Consider the following 21347-nt stretch of genomic DNA (forward strand, 5'->3'; position numbering starts at 1 on the left):
AACTTGAAGAAATAGTCATATTACGGAGTAGTAATCGATGTTAATGAACTGATATCCCAGACCCCCTGATTCCCTGATATCCCTGATATCACTGGTTGCCCCGATAAACGATAAAGATATTAAAAAACATGCAAGGTTGTGACTATCCGAACTCCTGACACCCCCAAATGTTGAAAAGTTGAGACCCCATGTCAACATCATATTTCTACGCATTCAGCATAGTCGATGTTGTTGTCCGTTTCATGGGCGGTGGAGGCGGGGGCTTCTGCAGTCGTGGATTAGCATATCGCATAGACTAGGTGATTTAGAGCTAGAGCTTATAAGTTTCATACCTTTGCACGAGAAGGTGGGGGCGGCGGGGGACCCTTTTTCCCAGTAGTAAGTCCAGCACTACTAGTGCCACTAGGACGTCGAGAGGACACACCGCTATCAAGAGACGTAGTGGGAGAGATAGAGCGACCACTGTATCCACTGTATCCACGCTCAGGGCTAGAACGGCCGTAAGAACCGTAAGAGCTAACTTCCTCGGAGTCTGCGTAAGGATCAACTGGATAACGGCCACTGAAGTTGCTGTTTTGACGTGCAGTCCAACTATCGCTGGTGTTGGTTCGCTGGATCCATTGTGGTGCAACCGGAGGCTGCTCCTGGCGTAGCTGTGCCGGTCCCTCGAAGGTCGAGGTACGATTCAGCATGAGTCGAGAATACGCATTGTTGGCTGGGTAATCTCTCACAGGAGATTCAGAGAACTGAGTCGACAAGGCTCTGGTCGAGCGGATAGGAGCTCGGGTCTCAGTCACACTTGACGGTTGCTCCTGCAAAAGCGCATGGCGATCCTGGTAAGAATTGCTAGCGTTTGACAGGGCTCGGTCCTGGCCACGCGAGGGGGGTGGGCCTTGGCCGGACATTCCAGGCCATTCGTTTTTCAGCTGCATAAGCGCTTCTCGGCAACGATCGTGGTACTCGAGCTGAGCATCCAAAAATGATCCGAGGTCCATAATGTTGTCCACTTCTGCATCCCGGATATCCTGAATGCGACGGATCACATCGTCGTTAGTCTCTTCGTATTTAACTTTTTGGGTCCGCAGCTCTTCTTCCACGCGGAAGTCTTCTTTCTTAGCCTTTTCCATCTTGGAAAGAGAGGTATCGTACGCCAATCGTCGACTGTCAAGCTTCTTTCGAGCTGTCTGTAATACCGTTAGTCTGCGATTCACACTTACTGGCTTCTGTCAGTCGGTAGTTTATCGTACCTGGTAGTCTTTCATCTGGGTCATTGATCGGTCGAGACATTCGAGCCAGCTTGAATTGGCCTGCGCAATGTAGCTCTCCTGTGCGCGTGCAATGCGCTCCTCGGTCCTTCCAAACACTATCGGAACAATTAGATAATACCAATATATGGCAGAGCCACCTCAACTTACTGGTGAGACATTGTCCGTATTCAGATGCACCGTCAAAGTCCTCTCCATGGCTGACCATGCTACTTCCCAAGTGAGCAATAGGGAGAGTCTTTTCCTTATCGCTTCCCTCGCTGCGCTTAGCAATAGCTTTCATATAGTCCGTCATAGACTTGTGAATACGATCCACGCCTTATCTGATGTTAGCGTTGACGTAATGTGATAAATCGTTGGCATTTGATGTCACACCTTCATGTCGCACGCTCATCTCGGTTTCCATAGCTTTGAAGTCATTGGATGTGTTTGTTTTGACTTCTCCGCCCATACGTTCTCCAGCCCACTGCTTAAAGCGACCAATTCTCTTGTTCACGTACATTGTGAAGATGAAATCGACGTACAATGCAAGGTGGGTGGTTGGACTTGGACAATTAGGTGAAAGGGTAGGTGAATATTGGGGGCGGGTTGGGGTAGAGTAAAGTTGAAAGGGTTAAGTCTCACTTCAAAAGTTGAAGTGGAGTGGATTTAGAAGCGAAAGTAAATGAGTTCTTTTTTTTTTTTTCAATAAACAAAGAAAAAAAAACACCAGCTCAGAAAAGAGAGGCAATCCCGGGGGGTGGGGATGAGAGAGGGTCTGTGGAGTTCTGGGGGGAGACAGAAGAGGTTGGGAAGGGAAAGAGAAGAAACGGGCAATTAAATTGTTTAATTTAAGACCAAGTTCCATCCTACTTAAAAATCTTGGACTTGGGTTTCTCCAATTTCCATCCAATTGCGTTTCAGCGCATTCAAACGTCGATCGTTGAGGAATGCGCTACGATCGATGCAGATTACTTACTATTAGGCTCTTGACCAACCTCCTGCTTACCCATAGATACTTTGTCAGCCAAAGTCTTTCATCTAAACTTTCTCTACTTTTCCACTTTTCTACGTAGGTAACCCAACCTTGGAACCTTTTCCATATAGTATTCTACCATGGCCAGGCCTTCTGGATTAAGCAGTGACACGCGTTGGTGGGCCGACGGTGGGGACTAAATTCCAATTGGAAGACCAGGAAGCCCGAATGCTATATTTATCTACTTGGAACTGGAACCTTTTACTCTCGCCACTTACTATACAGTTACAAGGGTCATCTCCAGTGTCTATTGTTTCACCAATCAATATAATCCAGGTGTTTCCGATATGCTCTTTGCCATTCAATATCTACATAGCCACTACGTCTACAAAGAACAGGTTTCATGTCTTCATGTTTCACCCTGGGTTTGAAGTATGGCGTAATCTTCAACTAATAAACTATTTTCAACTGATAAACTATTCTCTGCAGGGACCATCCCTCGCTGCGGGCTTGGTCGGACGCTTATTTCATTAGAGATCCACACTGGTGTACGGCCGTACATGCTTTTCTCGCATTAGTACTAGTACACACCTAGATAAATATTATTAATGATTTCATTTCGAACGAGATCAAGATCATTTCAGGATCAATAGGAGTCCCAATCCCAGAAGAACTCCTCTATAGCCAACAAATCGTCAAACTCATTCCACGCCTCCATGGTAACTGTAGAAATATGGCCACCCGGATCTAACATATTCCCCACAGATAAATCAGAAACTTCATCTACCTCATTCAGACCAAGGGCCGGTGTTTCAGCATCATACGTAACAGCACTCAAAGATCCCGGCGGGGAGTGTAAATTCATAGAGACCAGGGTGGCATTGGCATAATGACCAGGCGTAACGCCCATGCGCTTCTTAAAGACACGATGGAAATGGCTTGGGGTCAACCCTGCTTGGATCGCCAGATCTTGCAATCGTGGTTTCAGCCCTCTCCCTAAAATATCTTTTATATCCTGGCATGCTCTCTCAACCATCAAGTTCTGGGGGTTGCTCTGAGCCGCCGTGCCTCCTGATTCTGGCCGACAGCGCTTACAGGGTCGGAAGCCTGCTTTTTCGGCCTGTGAAGGAGTATCGTAAAATTGTACATTGGCACGACGGGCGAGGCGGGAGGGGCAAGAGGGGCGACAATAGATTCTTGTGGTCAGGACGGCATAGACGAAGTTGTTGATTGTTGCGTCGCGCTTGGTCACAACTTGCCACCGCTCTGCCGATGTGAGTGTGCCACTGGATTGGCGGATGCGGGGGATCTTCTGTGGGGGGTTTGGACTCATGGCAAATACATTCATGAGTGATCAAGCCCTGGAGGACATTTACTGGGTCAAGGCATCGCAGGAAAGACATAGAGGTGGCAAATATTCCATATCCAGTGCTGGTACCGTTGATTGGTCATATTGAGGTCAACGGAGTACCCGTAGACATTCTATATTTCTACCTGTACAACGCACCATGTTGACACGCCTGTAATTCAATCGGATGTTAACCCTCCGGGATTAGATGAGGGCTATGTTGTACTATTTCTTTTTTTCTTCTCATGCATTCTTAGTTACTTAGGTACCTACAGGTACTGATGTCCACAAATATATACTCGTGTCCGCAAGTAGATACACTTACCACATACATCAACTAGGCATGGAACTTCAAAGGATTCCTGGGGCCCAAGGTTCCGAGGTTGGGACGAAGAATTTACTACCTAGGTAGGTGCACTAGGTATCTAGATGAGTCGACCTCGGGAGATTTAATACAGGCAGTTGTCATCAATTTAAACTTATCTACCTATGATCACTCCAGGTCTTAAGATCCGAACCTTGGAAGATCCTAGCAATCTTCCAGCTCCATTAGCATTCCCGGCATCCATTCATTTGCGGCCGTCTTCTGACCAAACACTGTGATCTTAGAGACTCTCTTCTTCCCCAATTGGGCCCTATGTTGGATAAGCATATAAGCTGTCCCTGAAGCGTTAGGAGTTCCAAGCAAAGCATTAAAATTATCGGTGCCACGGTTGAAAGAAACACCGTTCTCATACTTTTTCCAATCTTCAAACCCACTCTTCTCATCAAAAGCATCCTCTATAATCGATAATGTGTCGTAGCTGTTGATTTTGCTTCGAATTACCCATTTGAGACGACTGGGTGAAAGTCCGTCGTTGCTGCATAAATGCTGCCACTCCAGGAATGTGACATCAGACCACTTTTTGAGCTTGACTAGATGTACAATATCGTCCGGACACTGGTCATATGAGTTTTCGGGACTGTCATTGTCGTCTGCAATGATAGCCATGTCGAGAACGTTGTAGATATTTTGGAAGTATCCTCCAGTATCCTAAGAAGTCATTAGATCAAACTATCAATGACATTGGATTGACTATTGTAAGCACTGGAAGCCTTACTCCATATTCCAATCCATCAACAATCACAGTTCTGTCGTGAATCCACCGGATCCGCTGCGATTGAGCAAATTCGAACAGGTAGGGTGCCTTCTTAAGGAAATTAAACATGGACGAGGTCACATCAAGCTTTCTGACTTTATCTTTCCAGCCCCAAGTCGCCAAATCCTCATACTTGGTGAATGCGCTGGCTACAGCTGATGCAGCGTTCATTTGAGTATCCAGCTGTTTGCCCTTTCCCTTCGCTTTGTCCCAGGTCAGGGCTTCTCCGAATGTACGAGCTTGAAGATTCTCACGAGGGAGTGAATTGGCATGGCTTCCTAAGAAGAGGAGAGTAGAATAGAATAGTAGACAATGAAACCATATCATCTTGGCGATTGGGACCTGAAAACCCGGATGAACAAACTTCACAGTGGAGGAGCCTTGGAACCTTGAAACTAGATAGGTACTTTAAGTATCTCTGCTACTGAAAAAAAGTATGAGGTACCGAGGTAATCGTCTACCTACCCAATAGATCGGTAGGTAAGTAGGTAGATAGGTGGGCGAAGGAACCCTTGGCCCCCTGGGCGAAATACCTATTTTGAATCTATATTTTGAAGGAACGGTCTTTCGAACCTTGGAATCGTCCCACCAATCTATCTATAGTTGTCAGATCGAAACCTCCGAAAGTGCCCAGGTGATTTCATAGGTAGATTGTAGTGTATGGATCTTTCCAAACTTGGAAGCACTTATCAGCTCATCCAGACTTCCAGAGGGATTAGAGCTGTGGCCTATCCGACTTCAGGAAGAGCGCTGGAGGCTCTATTGGAAACAAGAAGGAGTACTTGATCCTTTCAAGCTAAATCCACCGGGTAATTCAAAAGTTATACACAGAAAGATCCAATTCAATCGATTGACAGGAATAGGGCGTACGTAACCTTGCAAGATACTGATGTATCTGAAATATTCTTACGTTGAATCGCAAGTACCTGAGCCACATGTATGCAGCCCTACCCGTGGACGTAAGTGCTCCAGGGTTAGCCCATGCATGAACGAGCCATCAGGGAATGTAGCTAGCAGTAAAACCATGCACGTCTAGCGTCTAGATCTACGGGCGATGAAATCAGACTTTGAATAATAAAAGGTGTATCATTTAGAGCCCTCAGGCTTTTTTGAATTCCGTCCTGCCCTTCACTATGAGGCCCCGGACCTCATTCCATCGCCCTTTTTATTTTGCTCGACAAGAAAAAGGATGGTGGCCACAACCTTAATTCGCTAAGGGAGTATGGGATGTTTATCCGCAGCCGCCTAAGTACACATGTCTCATAGCAGAAGTCCATTTTCAACCCGTTGCAAGAAAAACTCCACAAATTATCACACTTACTCCTTGGTCTTCTGGGTACCACGGAGCAGACCAGTGCGGCGAGCGGCAATAAGACCGGCCTTTTGACCCTGGGCAGCGTAGCGAGAAATGGTAGAAGCCTTACCAATGTGCTGGTGGTTACCACCACCGTGAGGCTGGAAAGAGAATGCTGATTAGGATGCTGATGTGACACACATATTAGGCCTGAACTTACGTGATCGACGGGGTTCATGGCGACACCACGAGTCTTGGGCCAAGAGTTACGCTTAACAGCGAACTTGTGCTTGGCGCGAGAAGCCTTGAGCAGAGGCTTGTCGGTACGGCCACCACCGGCGACGATACCAACCATACCACGGGCGGTGTTCTTGACGACCTTCTTGGCACCGGAGGGGAGCTTGACACGGGTCTTGCCATCCTCGGGGTTGTGACCAATGACGGTAACGTAGTTACCGGAGGTACGACCAAGAGCACCACGGTCACCAGCCTTCTCCTCAACGTTGGTGATGACGGTACCCTCGGGCATGGAGGCGAGGGGAAGGATGTTACCGACGGTCAGGGCGGCGTTCTTACCGGCGTAGATGAACTGGCCGGTGTACATGCCCTCGTTGGCGATGAAGGTCTCGGTAACCATCTTGAACTTGTAGGGGTGACGGAACTGGACCTTGGCGAGGGGGGCACCACGACCGGCGTCGTGAATGATCTCCTTCACGACACCACGGGTGTATCCATGACGCTCGGCGAAGTCGAGGGTACGGAACTGAGCCGGGGCCTTGTTCAAACGGGTGTTGGCCGCTATAAGGAAAAAATATCGAAATCAGTAATCCAATTCCATCTTGCGGTTTTTTTTTTTTTTCCAATTCCTATTTCGTTCTCTGTTGTCTTCGCTGTTTTAATGCAGCGCCGAAAGAATTTCGATCCAGGATGGAATTTTTGAAGTGGTCGCACTCACTGAAAATAGAGCCACGACCCTTTCTCTGGTTGCGAATGACACGACCCATGGCGGCTTGTCTGGGAGAGAAGCTACGTTAGTATTGATTGATGACCGTCGTAAGTCGGCGCAGGCGACGTGTGGTGGAAAAAAAGCATACCTCGACTTGAAGATGGGCTTGTCGTTGGGAGATGAGAAACCGTCGGAGATTGGAATGTGTGGGCTTTAGGGTGCGGTCGCTAACCTAGCCCAATTGGGATTAGCGCCCAATCGGCTTACATAAGTTTCGAACTTCTTATAGAAACAATGTGTCTGAATTTCCTGAGTTTACGTAGAGATACAGGCAAATCAAACGCTGTCTAACAGTGTGGATATTCCTGCAAATTCTTCATTACTCAACCTAATTACAACTATTCTGTCGAGAACTACTTCGTTCAATCTGAAGTAAAGCTGAAGTTGAAAGCCCGGAAATGTTGCCCTTATCTATCATCACATGACATGTAAGATAACGATTGTCATCATCGCCGACCGACTCCGCATATTGAAGAACGTGGATTCAGGCCAAACTCCCTTTAAACTCCTTTACCGTCATTCGAAGCTGCATTCTATCGCTCTCCGCTCTGGCTTGAAGAAGCTTCACCATCCTGCAAATAGACAGCTACCAGGAGGCATATCGATAGCATCATATAAAGGCGCATTTATACCTCGGATTCAAGTCCATCGCTTCCATCTGAATGAACTAAGAACCATAGCTCCTTTTATCTGGAGTCCGGTCCGAGCCTCCCAGGTCATCTAAGCGCAAATGAACTCCATGTAATCTGTAGTTCATGTACAGACTCTTTGACTACGGTTCTATACAATTTAAATACATACTATGTTGTTTCTGAATTCCTAGAATTGTCCCAGATATGAAAATTGACCAATAAGTCACAGTGTAATAAGAGCGTAGGGAGTTGATAATCATTCTGCCGAGGTGATGTTCTGGAAGTGACCTTCAGCGCGGTGTCTAACTTTCTTTTCCACCTACTCCTCACCAACATCCAACATGACCCCCTCAGATTCTGACCTATCTTCTTTATCATCGGCACCTCCAACGGACGACGAAGCTGCCATGACTGTAGACGAGCCCCTCGGTATTGCAAAGTACTTCAAGAAGAAGAAGGAGTCAGAGACTCCGCCGCCGAAACGGGAGCCATCCCCACCGCATGAATATGTCCTGGCCGACAACCCTACCATCCCTGTGAGTTTATTCTTATTTTATATGGATTTATCATTTCAAGGCGCATTTGGCCACGTCAATTACGCGTTGGTTTAAATTAAAACCCAGTTTCTGATCTGTCGCAATGCATAGTTCATCGTCATGTTCCGCGCGCGTTTCCACGAAGCTTTCCCGAAGAGCCTGCCAAATTTCGGTCCTCAAGACGTCGAGAGTGGTGTCGAGGAGTCTCCTCCTGGCGAAAACATCGAGCGACTCTTATGCGCATTGCTGGGACTTGTTTTGAATCGAAAGAAAGATGTTGAGTATGTCGCCACCTGATACCTAGGTAGACCAATTCCGCGCGAACACCCCCATCACGCGCGCTTTTGCCTACCGATGGTCAATTGACTGCAGACCCGATCGCTAACTTATTACCTCGCATTTATAGACGTAATCATTTCACTCGGCCCCTGGAAGAAGCGATTCACACACATCACTCGCAGTGGTCTAAGACATGGGAGGGTAAAAACCCCCTCCATGGGGGCCGTAACTTCACCACTATGTCGCCAGAAGAACGTGTATGTCAAGACCATATTATTTTGAAGCTTTGGATACAATTCTAACATTTTCATAGCTCGAACTTTTGAGATGTTTGATTATCTGGTCTCTTTCCTCATCTGATGCGATCCAGGCCAAGATCAAGGAGTCTTACAAGCAAGCGCGCCATGAAGATGACCTCAACCAGCCACTATCAGTCCAACATTGGGGTCGCGATAGCTTAAAAAGACGATACTGGCTCATCGAAGGGCAGGATGATACTAGCTTTCGCTTATACCGAGAGAGCAATCCTGCCCTTAAAAATGTTAACTGGTGGAGTGTCGCTGGAACCATCCCAGAGATGGAAGTAATTGCCGATAAGCTCCAGGAAGAGAAAGGCATAAACTCCAAGAAGCTCAGTGAGCGGATCCGAAATGCCATTCCTCGATTTGAAGCTTCAGAGGATGTAAGTCGCCGCCAGATCTACCTGGGTAGTCACAAAGGAACGCGGGCTAATCATATCAATAGAAACGCAAACGACGCGACTACCGCCTTGCACGCAAGGCCGCTTTTACACGCCCAGAACCTGGATTTTCCATGTATGAAGGTCGCACCCGCGGGAAGAAGCTGAAGTACACATACTCGGAAGATGAGGATATGTTTTCAGATGAACCACCTTCCAGACGATCGGGACGGAATGTTCCTGTGGCTGCGACTGCGGAAGAAGCTTCACGTCCTCGATTTACCGCGAGTGGAAGGCAAATCAGGTCTCGTGCGGGGGGTCTCTATGGCGAGACCCTACTTACCGGACAGCGCGAGGATGAAGACGAAGAGGGAGATGATTACGGTAGACCGCAGAGAACTCGCACATCAACTCGCCCTAATGGCTACTCCGGATATGGTGCCGATGATCTTGATGATAACGAATCTCAATCTAGTGGGAAAGAGAGTGGCAACGAATGGAATGCCGAAGACGATGCAAATGACCCCGAGGGCAGTGATGATGGTGATGATGGCGAAGATGATGAGGATGAATCAGTCCAAGAAGGGGAACATCCCAGTCTTGTTGTTCAGCTTCGAATTGGCAAGGGAGAAACGCCAAGTGACCCCCAGAACCCGGTGACCCAAGCCTCTCCTACGCAATACGTTCAAATGAGCGATAGTAGCCAGCCGACTGCACCTGCAACTTCATCCATACCTTCAACAACGGTACCGACGAACCCCTCTGTCCTCTCGCCTCCAGTTTTCACCGTTCATGAGACCCAAGAGACGCAGCCCCCAAAACCCCAGGTTGAGCTAACCAGCGTTCCTGGGTTGAGCGCGATTCAGCAGTGAGACCGAGAGATATTGCTTGAAATGACCGGAGTATGAATTCTGAACGCATCTTTAGCAAGTAAAGTATATTCTTTGCTTTTGTGAAATTGGCCAAGGACTGCCCTGCACATCTGGCCAAAGTGCGATCAAACATTGAGAGTTTCTCAGTTAGCTTCTTATGGGACTATTTACATTTGACTGGGATATTGAAGCGAAACGAACCCACTAGCAAATGTATCCTTATTTTTGCTATGAAATTAACTCATTGACCCAATTGTATCGAAGATTTGCTTAATGCAGAGGTAATTTGAAAAAAATTGGAAGAACCGGTTGGAATGCATGTATGTAAGAGATATTGAAGGAATTGTCCGGGAGAGGAGCTCAATGCTTAGTTGACAATGCTCCTTGGAAGGTTCCAAAGTTCCTACTGGAATTATTATGTTCAATTTCTGAGGGAAACTCGGAAAGAGAAGTCCATCTAAAGTTTTGGACATAGAACAGAAAGTGATAAATCGATAAAGCCGCAACTCCATATATCCAACGCCAACGATGCTAGTAAAAGAGCGGATTATAGTCTCAAATCTCTTGAGCCTAGCTGGCGACATCAATCCGACCCAGCCGAGGAGAACTGAGCTTGATAAAACTGTAAAAACTCCAATCATCGTCAGCCCCAGAGGCTTTGTTAAAAAGTACCTGCCCGGCGGTTATAGAAATGGATTGCTCACATCTTCAACTTGCTGAGCTAGCTTCTTGTCCTTGGACCAGGCCTTGGGAAGTTTCCAGTTGTTCACTCCATACCACCACCTGCGAATCTTGCTGCCCAGTGTCACGCCGCTGAGCGAGGCGTTACGGTTCCAAAAGCGCCAACCGGAGAGAGCGAGTGTCCAGACGGTGCCTTGGATGAGAGGAAGGAGAACCTGAGGAGGAACGATGTTAGTTTTCTAGATCTAATTGATTTAATTGACTGTTTTCTGGATTTCTCCTCTCGCCAGTGAGATAGAAGGGTTTCCTACTTGATCTCTGACGGTGATCCATGTTACCCTTCCCCAGCTGTCGGCATCCCTCAAACTGTGGAGGTAGCTTTGTTCAAAGCGTAGATCTGGCAGAGGGGGAAGTGTCTGACGTCGGCGTATAGGTCGAACGACATTTCTTGGGCTGACAATGTCTGAATCAAGACTGCCGGAGTCCGACTCTGGCACGGCGACTACAGGTTGCTTCTCCGAAGCTGCGGTGGCTGGGTTGATGTCATGAGAAACGTCGGGATTGTGTACGATATGGGCTGTTTGGATAGTCTCCGCGATCCCTAGTACATTATCGACCATGATGGAGTAAATGATTTGGTGCGGGGACAAATGTTAGAGTCTGGAGATGTCAAGGTGGTTGTTGATGCAGATGTGGAGCTGACATTAATCTGGCGGAATAGCCGCCCTCATAATTCTGCCGACCCCTCCATTTCTGTTCTGCTTCTCCCCTCCTTTTACTCTACCACCCCAATTCAATTTTCTAATCCCATTAGATAATTCTTTCAAAATGGCTGCTGCTCAAGGTTACCCTCTTTTGTGCTTGGAAAACCCTCTCCTCGGTTAGTACCTCACCTAGCAACACTAATTAGTATAATTACTGACATGCTCCATTTCAATGTAGACATCCAGGCTCAAGGGTATGAAACTATCATTCAATTAAAGCTTATATTCTGATATTGAGTTTCTAGTGATGAGGCTCTTCTCGAGAAGTATGGCCTTAAGGCCAACGACGCCATCCTCGCTGAGGAACAGCACATGGGAATCTACGATGAGCTTATCCAGCGGGATGCTAAGCTGATCCCTGGAGGTGCTGCCCAGAACACTGCCCGTGGTGCTCAGGTATGATCGACATAATAATCAACTGCTCTAGATTCGGTATTGACCATGTTTATAGTACCTACTCCCCGAGAACTCAGTTCTGTACATTGGCTGCATTGGCAACGACAAGTTCGGCGAGACCCTCAAGCGCACCTGTGAGGAGGCTGGTGTCCACACCGAGTACCGTATCGATGAGACCCAGCCTACTGGCAAGTGCGGTGCTGTCATCACTGGACACAACCGCAGCTTGTGCACTCACCTTGCCGCTGCCAACGAGTACAAGCTCGAACACTTGAAGCAGCCCCAGATCTGGTCCCTCGTCGAGAAGGCCCAGTACTACTTTGTTGGAGGTTTCCACCTTACTGTCTGCGTTCCCGCTATCTTGGCTCTCGCTGAAGAGGCTGCTGTCAAGAACAAGGTTAGTTGTTTCCTTCGCATTATAACATAGGGTTTTTCTTTTCTCACCATGTGAAACTTCCAGCCCTTTATGCTCTCCCTGTCTGCTCCCTTCATCTGTCAGTTCTTCAAGGATCAGCTCGACAGTGTCCTGCCCTACACTGACTACACTGTCTGCAACGAGACCGAGGCTCGTGCCTATGCTGAGGCCCACGAGTGGGGCACCGAGGATGTGGTTGAGATTGCCAAGAAGCTCGCCCTCCTCCCCAAGAAGAACACCCAGCGTGGCCGCACTGCCATTGTCACCCAGGGCACTGAGCCCACTGTTGTCGCGGTCGCTTCTGTCAGCGGTGACGTTGAGGTGAAGGAGTTCAAGGTCCACGAGATCTCCAAGGACTCCATCAACGACACCAACGGTGCTGGGTGAGTATTTCCAAATACTTTATGAAACCGCAATTCATTTCACTAATTCTATTCCTCAGTGATGCTTTCACCGGTGGTTTCTTGGCCGGCCTCGTTTCCGGCAAGCCCCTCGAGGACTCCATTGACATGGGTCAGTGGTTGGCCAGCAAGAGCATTCAGGAGCTTGGTCCTTCGTAAGTTTCCATTTTCGACATCTTCCCAAGCAATGGGTATATAACCACAACGAGACATGGCTAATATGTAATTTCTATAGCTTCCCCTCCCCCAAGCAGGCTTACTCCCGCTCGTAATTCAACAAAATATCTCCTAATGGAAGATCTTGGTGCAATTAAATTCTTTTGATTCAACATACACCTCAAAACTTTGGATGATTCAACCCTCTATACCCAAATTATTTTGATTTTTTTATTATATATCTTACTCTGCTCTCGACTTTAACCTCGAGAAATTGAATTGGAGCATGGGGAACCATAACTTGCGCCGTGAAAAGTGCCCCGTTTTCAACAACGATGTGATGAAATGCAATACAGTTTTACACTTCTGCAATTTTCAAATCCTAATTAGTATAGAATAGGATTCTATTACTGTTTCATGATGAAAGAACGGAAACTCAGACGTGTAGCATTGCTATTCATTCTGACTCCGACTAAAGTAAACAATGACCTAAGAAGTGGTAGGGCATATCAGCCAACCACTAGATTCCTTGGATCATCAGAACGTTCCACCATGATCATATCATTCCTAATAGAAAGAAAAAAGAAACACGGCTAAGAAAAAGGAGAAAAAAGGGGCGAAAGTGCTGGTCATTGGTAGACTTCATGTCGTGTGAGAAAAGACAGAAAGGAGATAAAAAAAGACGCTAAAAGTTATTTTCCAGGCTAAGATAGAACCAAACCAAATAAGAAATGGATCTTTGGATATTCTGCTGTGTGGCGTGTTGAACGCGCAGTTGCATGTGTCGTGATCGGGACAAGAGAACTGCCACAGTGGATATGAGGGGAAAATAGGAGGATGAATTAGCTCCATCGTATGTGCAAACTGCAATTGCTTTTTCCTTGACTGGACTAGGCTGGTGAGGCAGGGGTCGCAGAATTTGTCTTTGATTTGAATCGAAGCGAATGGATTCATGTCTTTCCATGAGCCTTGCATCAAAAAAAAAAAAAAAAGACATCTATTGCAAATGGTGGCTTAGAAAAAGTTCCGGTTGTGCATACGAAATGGAATTCACCATCTGTCGTTCATCTGATAGCGGTGTATGTGTGCACTATTGTGGTTCATGCTATTGGTTTAGTAGCGGGCGAACATTGTGATCAGCCTCCCTGACCACATGGAGGAGTTTGACCAATTGCACCAAGCTGGGTGCTTGACTTGCGGTTGCCGCTAAATGGAGAGTTGTAGTTTCCAGCACCCGATGCCAGGCTGCTGGCAATAAACGCATTATTGGCCCATGACTGGTTTGGAGTGGCATTAGAATACGAGCCAAGTGTCATGGGGGCCAAAGGATCGCGATCCCAAGTGGTAGAAATAGGACGAGATTGTGCGGTGGGTAGGCCAGGTGGTGGCATCCACGAAGAAGCCATTGATCCATTTGCATCGAGAGAGCCCGTGAGCTGGTTCTGATTTCTCAAATTGTACTGGCGCAGCTCACTTTCAATCTGCTGCTGGGATGGGGATAGCTCTGAGACGTTTATGTTCGAACCATTCGTCGCATGCGGAGGAGGCTGTTGGCCAAGACCCGGGGGAGTTCTGGGGGATGGACCATTTCGCAGTGGGCCTGCGGATGTGTCATTCCATATGCTTGGAATACTAGGAATGGTGGGCATGGGCGTAAAAGACCGAGGTGCGGATGCACGGAGAGAGTCTGCAGCATTAACGACCGGCGGACCAAGCCCAGGGGGAGCCATGGGAGCAGCAAAGTCGGAATAAGGGAAACTGTTGGTAGACGATTTAACATGCACAGATGGTGCAGCCATAGCTCGAGGGTCGTTCATGAAGGCGAATTGATCAGAAACCGGCGGTGCGTCCTCACACGTGTCAGACTCAACCAACCGCTCCATATCTTCAACAATGCGATACATGTTGGCAGAAATAGATGCGGACGCAGACTGGGAACCACCAAAAATGCTTAGCCCTTCTCCAACTGAGTTTGGATTCTTAGCAGGTTGCGGGATGTCCTCTCGTTCAATGTTGGCAGCTGAGAGAGTGTTCTCACGACCAGGGGGGCTTGAGAAAAACTGAGATGGCAGTCCCTCCTCTTGGTAAACGAAGATGTTCTTTTCTTCGTCATCTACTAGAGCAATAGGAATTTTCTTTCCTACGACCAGATAGAGGCCGTCGATCACGAACGCACGGACTCTGTAAAGCATTTCCATGTTAGGATGACTTCTTTCGACACCCGGGTCGGTCATCCGAGGCTTAAGCTGTTCATCGTCGCCAGTAATTCGGCTCGAAGATATTGCATCACCCAGAGGGGCAAAGCCAAGACTTTCCTCATCTTCTTCAAGCAGATAGTCAATGTCTGTGACATCACCCGTAATGTCAAATGTCGAGGCTAAGAGGGTCAAAGTTCCTGCATAAATTTTCCAGAATTCTTGGATTTGAATTGACAGAGAAGAATCCTTCTCTTCCTTCTGCGCAACCAAGAGGTCGCTAGTGGTACCAAGCCAGGAGCTGTAAAGCCGCAGCGCAGGCATGATCCGACGCGCGACGACGGTAACCTTGTCGGAACCATTTTTGGAATCTTTGTTGCTCGAGTCTTCAACTGCGAAGCGCTCTAATTCAACCAAAAGGATTTGTAGCAATGTGAAAAACGTTTTCACATTGATCCGTTGCAAGAAGACGCATGCATTCGAGACAGGCTCTTCAACTGACCGGGCTCGGGCAAAGGCTTCCGCAGCTATGTTGACCATGCAAATCTTTTGAAGCGTTCCTTCAAGAGACCGCTCTCTGATTTCAACTGCAAGCTGGCTCATGACCTCACTCTCGAGTTCGTCAAGCTCGGGAAAGTCGTTTCCCTTGTAGCATTGGGCATGGAGATAGACAAACCAGGAATACAACGCTTTTCCTGGAATTCTAGCATCCTCAGGTCGAATCAGCTCCCTTTTCGCCCACGCATTCATGACTTTCCGGAACTCAATCTCCAGATTTCCCCTGGCCGAGGGATGAGGCTCCTGGGCAGACAGTGCCCGGTAAAGGTGATACGTGGCCCGGAAATGATTGCCATCTACAAGAGCAATGACTGCCAGCTGGTTATGCGATGCGCCCGATGCAGGATAAATCGCTAAAGCCAAGTCATAATATCCAATTGCGGGTCCCCAATTGCGGACCTTGCTGGCTAGTTCAGTCTCCCGGTATCGAGAGAGGTCGCCAAGTCGATTAAGGGTGGCATGGCAAGACTTGAGGATTCGGTTGCGCAACTCAGGCGCAACCGTAGACGAAGGATATGCAGAGAGATCTAGGGGAGTTTTATTGTCAGTACCCAACCATTGCGAAAGCAGCTTGGTTTTAGAGATTTGCGCACTCTCAAAATTGAACTTGCGCGCAACTTTATCCAGTTCAACAATGCCGCCAAAATGCGACGATAAGTGCTGGATATAGCCCCGGTAGAATCGCTGGCTTGATTTGATGAAGTCCAGGTAATGCTTCTCGAGCTTCCGTTTCTCTACCGGCTTCTTCTTCGAGTTCTCTTCGCGATGCTAAACATTGTGACATTGATTAGCTAACAATTAAGACGAGTAAATTTGTAGGCGACAACTCACGCGAGAGAGCAGCTTGCGAAACCGACTGTTGAGTTTCACGTGCGCATCCCAGAGTCGACTCTCGACATCGGGATCCTCCATGTCGAGGTCGCGAGCCATTTCAAAGTTGAGTAGGATGGCATTCTGGCATGCGGAGCGGAATCTAATGAATTGTCCATGTAAGCGCAGGCCAGGGGCGCACTGGTTCAAGCAATCGGGTACTGACGTTGTTAGGAAGTGCGAGATCTCGGCGAACGTCGGTTCCTTCTCAGCTAAACATCGTAGTAGTTCTCTTTCGGCGTCAAGCGCATTACTAGCAGCAAGTGATATGTCAGAACTCATGTAGTCGAATAATTTCGAGTTGATAAGGGAAACAAAAACTTACTGCCACACATCCTGAAATGAGGATGTCATATTCTCGATGGGAGGTCCCCCCACCGTTGATGTCAGATGACTTCAGGCAGGAAGGACTTCAAGCAGAGGCAGTGAACAAGCCATCAGTCATTGGCGATCAATAGTGGTGAGAAAGTAGTACAAAGCTGAATCTTGAAAAAGCGTGGAGTAAAAGCGCGGTCCCCCCTGTGCCGACGACCGCTGATTGGTGGGGCATTTCAACTACACACTTCACTTCACACTTCACTTCACTTCAACCAGCCAACACCTCTTCAATATCTCGAGAACTTGCTAATTATACCAATATCAGATTCACATTATTAATCGCATAATATGATATTATCATTGGACTTTTCACCTTTCAAGACTCCGAATCGAAACACCCATTCAATGATACAGCTTGCTGCTGACAGGATAGAAATAAGATAGCAAAACTCGGAAAAAGACCAAAGAGGAACTGGCAGGAGAGATTCTCGGGCCACTTTCTACTAGCTATGGCCAAAATGGGCGAGACATGATCGGAATCTCCATGAATTCCGGAGATTCAAACCATTTCACCATGATTCCAATGACGGACCCAACTTTTCATCGGTTGGAGCTGGGATTCCGACTTTCACTAGATTAATGAGAAGTCCAGTGACTATCACTCGCACTGTACTCTGTACTCAGTATGCCAGTTCTTGGCGTTCCTCTTCCGTATTAGTGCTCAGCCCCTCCCATGAGCGCCCTGATCCGATCAGTAAGCATTAGAATCCTTGGGATCTGGATCTGGGTCTGGAATCTCGATTCCTCCCGGCTGATACACTCACCCCTTCTACTAATATCATTGCCACCCGGTCAAGGCCCAAGCAGTTGCCACCCAGTCGAAGATCCCAGTAGTAGATTTTTTTTTACCCCCCCTTGCTAAGCTATATGCTACAACGTTTTTGTTAATTACATGTTTATTGGGTCCACGGAGATGATTCCAAAATTCCTGAGAGGCCAACTTTAAGCCTCACCTAGTAAGGCCTGTCGTGGCATTATTGCTGTTTGAGATGTTAGGCTGCGCTCATGGCGCGGCTTTAATGGGTGGACGGCAAATTTTCGTATTTGGCTGCATTTCTGCTAGGAACCGCGAAAACGCGGACAATGCCAAATTCAAGAATCTGGACGGTGACAGTGTTGCGGATACGGCTTTGTTACGAGTTTGATGGACCAAGTGTTCCATCCCTTGTTCTCGATCCGGAATGGTGACGGTTTATTACGAAAAACGGCGGTGAAGATCTTTGATCATGAGTGTAGGTATGGTAGGATGCTGAAGAATAGAGGCATAGGTTGGTTGTTGGCTATAGGGCGAGGAAATGATGGTCGGTATCGGCTAGAGAGGTTGGGATAGTTGCGATTCTGGGTCTAGTATGGCGGGTAGCAGTTTAACACGGGAGTCGAGAATGTTCCTTCACTACAGTAGGTGCAGTTAATGTTGATTGGGGTTGAGACTCTGTACTAGAGTCAGCGGTGGTCTGTGTACTGGAATCGGCAGTAGGAGTTGACTGTTGAGGCGAAGGGAACGGGTGATTGAGGAGGTGGTGTTTTTAAACACAACAGATTAAAGTAAATCACATACTAGCGGTGCAGACATGCATCCAGGACACCATAATAAACTCGAACAAATTGAATATCATATGTCAACAACCGCCCGTTGAATTGACTTCAACTCTTGAATTTGGATCATTTATAGTTGATAAAATAAAAATATAGAAGAAGGAATATAAAATCGTCAATTAAAGTGTAGTTAAAGCTAAGATAAATAAATTACATCATAATTTATGGTATCACTATAATCCATCTAATTAATTTACTTAAAATGAATGAAATCTTTATAAAGATTCTTATTATTTTATCTCACCCAGTATTGATTCTTATGAGAGTTATGGTTGTTGAGATATAATATTTAATTTATTCGATTTTACTATGGTGTTCTAGATGCGCCACTTGGTTGTGTGCGCCGCTCGTATGTGATTTACTTTACCTACTGCAGTCTTCTTTGGGTAGAAGGTAGACAAGCGTTTGGCCGATTGGCGGGCATGCCAAGTCGCCGACTCCTGAAGGTTGGTAATGAAAACTATTCTAGACTAAAGTGGAGTAACACTAATACTATTCCTTGGAACGAACGAGCTCGGCTATGATGAGTAGCGGTCGAGATGAGACGTTGTTCGTGTGGGGTTTGCGGGGATTGCGATTGCGGGGTGTTCGGGGTTTAAGGCTTCCGAGGTCTGGAAGCTGGCAATCTATCGCCATCCGCCATCCGCCATCAAATCGTCAAATGGTCCTCCGCAAGTACAGGTTCCAATAACAATTGGATTTTCTTCTATTTATGGCTGATACCTATTTTGGTATAGTTTTCATGGTGTAGACAGAAAGATTGTAAACCGAAAAAAAAAAAATTAATAATAATAATAATCTTACTGTAACGTAGTAATGGGTAATAATAACCTGTGCGGGATATTTCGGGATATTTCGGTTCTGAATATGAAAAAAAATACATTCTTCTATTAGGACCCTGCAAAGCACATTCTAAGTCTATTCACATAAACAACCATTTTTTTGTCATGCTACCATCAACTCTATCAACTCTATTCAAGATATGCAAGAGTGTAACGAGAATCCGTCTCAACTCCAGAAGTGTAGAGGAAGAGATTATAAATATATATATATATATATAGACAAAAACAGGCGCATGAATGATCAGAGTGTATCAGAGTCGTAATTGAAACCAAGACAGTCCAAACATCCCGAGGTCACTGTTAGGTACCCTCTCTCTAGTTGGGCGGAACGTAGTAAACAGAGTTCTTAGTCGGGGGATAATTGGGCTCGGGAGAGAAGAAGCTGGTGTTGCTAGCAGCATACTCTTCAAGCTGTTGGATTGTGTTGTTTTTGTGCAAAACAAAGGTACCAGTCTGCTTGGGGATGTAAGACGGGTATGACTGATACAGCTCGCTGAGGATGCCATAACTGAACTCGCCATTGATCTATAATGCCAAAAGTTAGAATGAGCAATTTTCCAAGTGGAGTGCGAAAATACTTGCATCGTATGTCTTGTTCAAAAAGGCCGTGGTGTTGAGAGTAGATTTGCAGTACGAAGCATCCGATGTGCTACTGGTATTGGCAATGATGTTTCCCGCTGTGTTAAAGATGAAAGAGCTTCCAACCGCAGCAGAGACACTGTGGACCTGGCTCGTAGCTGAGTAGACTCGTAGTGAAGCAATGTTGACACTCGTAGAGTCGACAACACTCAAATCAGTTTTGTTGTCCACGGCTTGAAGATCGCTCAAGTAGGGGAAAGCTCCGATGTGGATATCCTCCAGCTGAGCTTGCATGGGGAAAGTCATGGACGGGTGGAAGTGCCTGTTGATATGAGTATACTGCAGTAGCAAAAGATATGATGGATCAACTTACTCCCAGCATTCAAGCATTCCCATACGACCATAGGGGGTGTCAACAACCTTGAAACTGTGCAGGAGACCATCACTCCACAAGTTTCTTTCACCTCCAGAAGGCCGGAGCTTGTGTCGGTGAATGAGCTTCTCACCATCAGGTGAAAACAGAGCCTGAGCCATGTAGAGATAATCATCCTGGCGCTCTGAAAAGCCGAAAGCGAGGTAGATACCGGTGGCCTTAACAGCAGCCACAAGCTTCTTCCAATTGGCATCATCTTCAACCAGCGAGTTATTGATGTACTTGGTCGTAAGCGAGGGATTGGCTGTCAGGCCAAATGGATATCTAAGATGAATCAGACTGGAAAAGCCACGGTTGATAAGGAAGATGGTCTTACCCTGGAAACCAGACCTCTGGAAAGGTCAAAAGGCCCACGCCATCCTCGGCTGCCTGCTTGATGATACTTACGGCCTTGTCCGTCGTATAATTGATGTCCCAATTACTTTGGAAAAGTCCACCATCCGAGTTCTCACTATGCAAATTTGGTCAATATTCAAGTTCCTGTAGCGCAGCATAAATGACTCACTTGGACTGCGCGCTGACAGCAGCGACGACAAATTTCTCGGGGTCGAGGTGAGAATAGAATCCATTCTCCTTCCGGTATTTGATTTCTTTATCAACAAATGGCGTTTTAGCATTGACACATGCACCAATGCAAGCGCTGAGAATAAAAGCAGAGAATACAGATCTGAACATGGCCTCGAATTCGGAAACTGATGGGTTTTCGAAGAAACAAGTATGAAATGGAAACTCGAATGCTGTCTACAAAGGAAGGTTTGTATGGGGTTGAGATGTCTCTTTTATACTCAGATCAACCCACACATTTCGCCGCAATATTTTCGGGTAAAATAGAGCGAATGGGTCTCCGGCAAGACTTCCATGGATTGAACCCACTTGGCAAAAATATCATTAACCAAAAAGCCAACATGATACGAGATTTCCCGTTATCCATCTAATTATTTCTGGTATTGCCTAATTCGAATGATTTACTCACTAGATAGCAAGGTAAAGCATCTGGCTCGAGCTTTCCCCTGCCGGCAATGATCTACCCTTTATCGGCAAATCCTGATTTACATTGGGTAATTAAGATATCAGGCCT

General features: G+C 46.8%; 9 protein-coding genes across 9 annotated transcripts; 2 read left to right on the forward strand and 7 right to left on the reverse strand.

Moving 5' to 3' along the window:
- Positions 1-205: 205 nt before the first annotated feature.
- Positions 206-1767, reverse strand: N7495_001204 (uncharacterized protein; the record flags this gene model as incomplete). Its single annotated transcript, XM_057203874.1, has 5 exons — positions 206-265; positions 333-1184; positions 1248-1363; positions 1416-1583; positions 1641-1767. 5 exons carry the CDS (start codon positions 1765-1767, stop codon positions 206-208), a joined length of 1323 nt encoding a protein of 440 aa, XP_057067947.1.
- A 1099-nt stretch (positions 1768-2866) lies between these two features.
- Positions 2867-3553, reverse strand: mpt (putative DNA repair and transcription factor Ada; the record flags this gene model as incomplete). Its single annotated transcript, XM_057203875.1, has 1 exon — positions 2867-3553. One exon carries the CDS (start codon positions 3551-3553, stop codon positions 2867-2869), a length of 687 nt encoding a protein of 228 aa, XP_057067948.1.
- A 544-nt stretch (positions 3554-4097) lies between these two features.
- On the reverse strand, positions 4098-5034 carry N7495_001206 (uncharacterized protein; the record flags this gene model as incomplete). The annotated part of the gene is made up of 2 exons (XM_057203876.1): positions 4098-4601; positions 4669-5034. 2 exons carry the CDS (start codon positions 5032-5034, stop codon positions 4098-4100), a joined length of 870 nt encoding a protein of 289 aa, XP_057067949.1.
- A 990-nt stretch (positions 5035-6024) lies between these two features.
- On the reverse strand, positions 6025-7005 carry N7495_001207 (60S ribosomal protein uL2; the record flags this gene model as incomplete). The annotated part of the gene is made up of 3 exons (XM_057203877.1): positions 6025-6162; positions 6222-6799; positions 6957-7005. The coding sequence occupies 3 exons, from the start codon at positions 7003-7005 to the stop codon at positions 6025-6027; spliced, it is 765 nt and encodes a 254-aa protein (XP_057067950.1).
- A 975-nt stretch (positions 7006-7980) lies between these two features.
- N7495_001208 (uncharacterized protein) lies at positions 7981-10005 on the forward strand (the record flags this gene model as incomplete). Its single annotated transcript, XM_057203878.1, has 5 exons — positions 7981-8175; positions 8287-8456; positions 8582-8711; positions 8768-9136; positions 9199-10005. The coding sequence occupies 5 exons, from the start codon at positions 7981-7983 to the stop codon at positions 10003-10005; spliced, it is 1671 nt and encodes a 556-aa protein (XP_057067951.1).
- Positions 10006-10688: 683 nt separating this feature from the next.
- Positions 10689-11306, reverse strand: N7495_001209 (DUF1770 domain-containing protein; the record flags this gene model as incomplete). Its single annotated transcript, XM_057203879.1, has 2 exons — positions 10689-10901; positions 10998-11306. The coding sequence occupies 2 exons, from the start codon at positions 11304-11306 to the stop codon at positions 10689-10691; spliced, it is 522 nt and encodes a 173-aa protein (XP_057067952.1).
- A 208-nt stretch (positions 11307-11514) lies between these two features.
- N7495_001210 (adenosine kinase) lies at positions 11515-12934 on the forward strand (the record flags this gene model as incomplete). The annotated part of the gene is made up of 7 exons (XM_057203880.1): positions 11515-11566; positions 11629-11644; positions 11696-11846; positions 11902-12243; positions 12307-12644; positions 12704-12817; positions 12898-12934. The coding sequence occupies 7 exons, from the start codon at positions 11515-11517 to the stop codon at positions 12932-12934; spliced, it is 1050 nt and encodes a 349-aa protein (XP_057067953.1).
- A 1020-nt stretch (positions 12935-13954) lies between these two features.
- On the reverse strand, positions 13955-16723 carry N7495_001211 (uncharacterized protein; the record flags this gene model as incomplete). The annotated part of the gene is made up of 2 exons (XM_057203881.1): positions 13955-16339; positions 16403-16723. 2 exons carry the CDS (start codon positions 16721-16723, stop codon positions 13955-13957), a joined length of 2706 nt encoding a protein of 901 aa, XP_057067954.1.
- A 2849-nt stretch (positions 16724-19572) lies between these two features.
- N7495_001212 (uncharacterized protein) lies at positions 19573-20944 on the reverse strand (the record flags this gene model as incomplete). Its single annotated transcript, XM_057203882.1, has 5 exons — positions 19573-19782; positions 19963-20158; positions 20210-20533; positions 20586-20720; positions 20775-20944. The coding sequence occupies 5 exons, from the start codon at positions 20942-20944 to the stop codon at positions 19573-19575; spliced, it is 1035 nt and encodes a 344-aa protein (XP_057067955.1).
- Positions 20945-21347: the final 403 nt, after the last annotated feature.

The sequence above is a fragment of the Penicillium taxi genome (genome assembly GCF_028828555.1).
Source record: "Penicillium taxi strain IBT 34144 chromosome Unknown utg000001l_segment0_segment0, whole genome shotgun sequence".
NCBI classification, from domain to species: domain Eukaryota; kingdom Fungi; phylum Ascomycota; class Eurotiomycetes; order Eurotiales; family Aspergillaceae; genus Penicillium; species Penicillium taxi.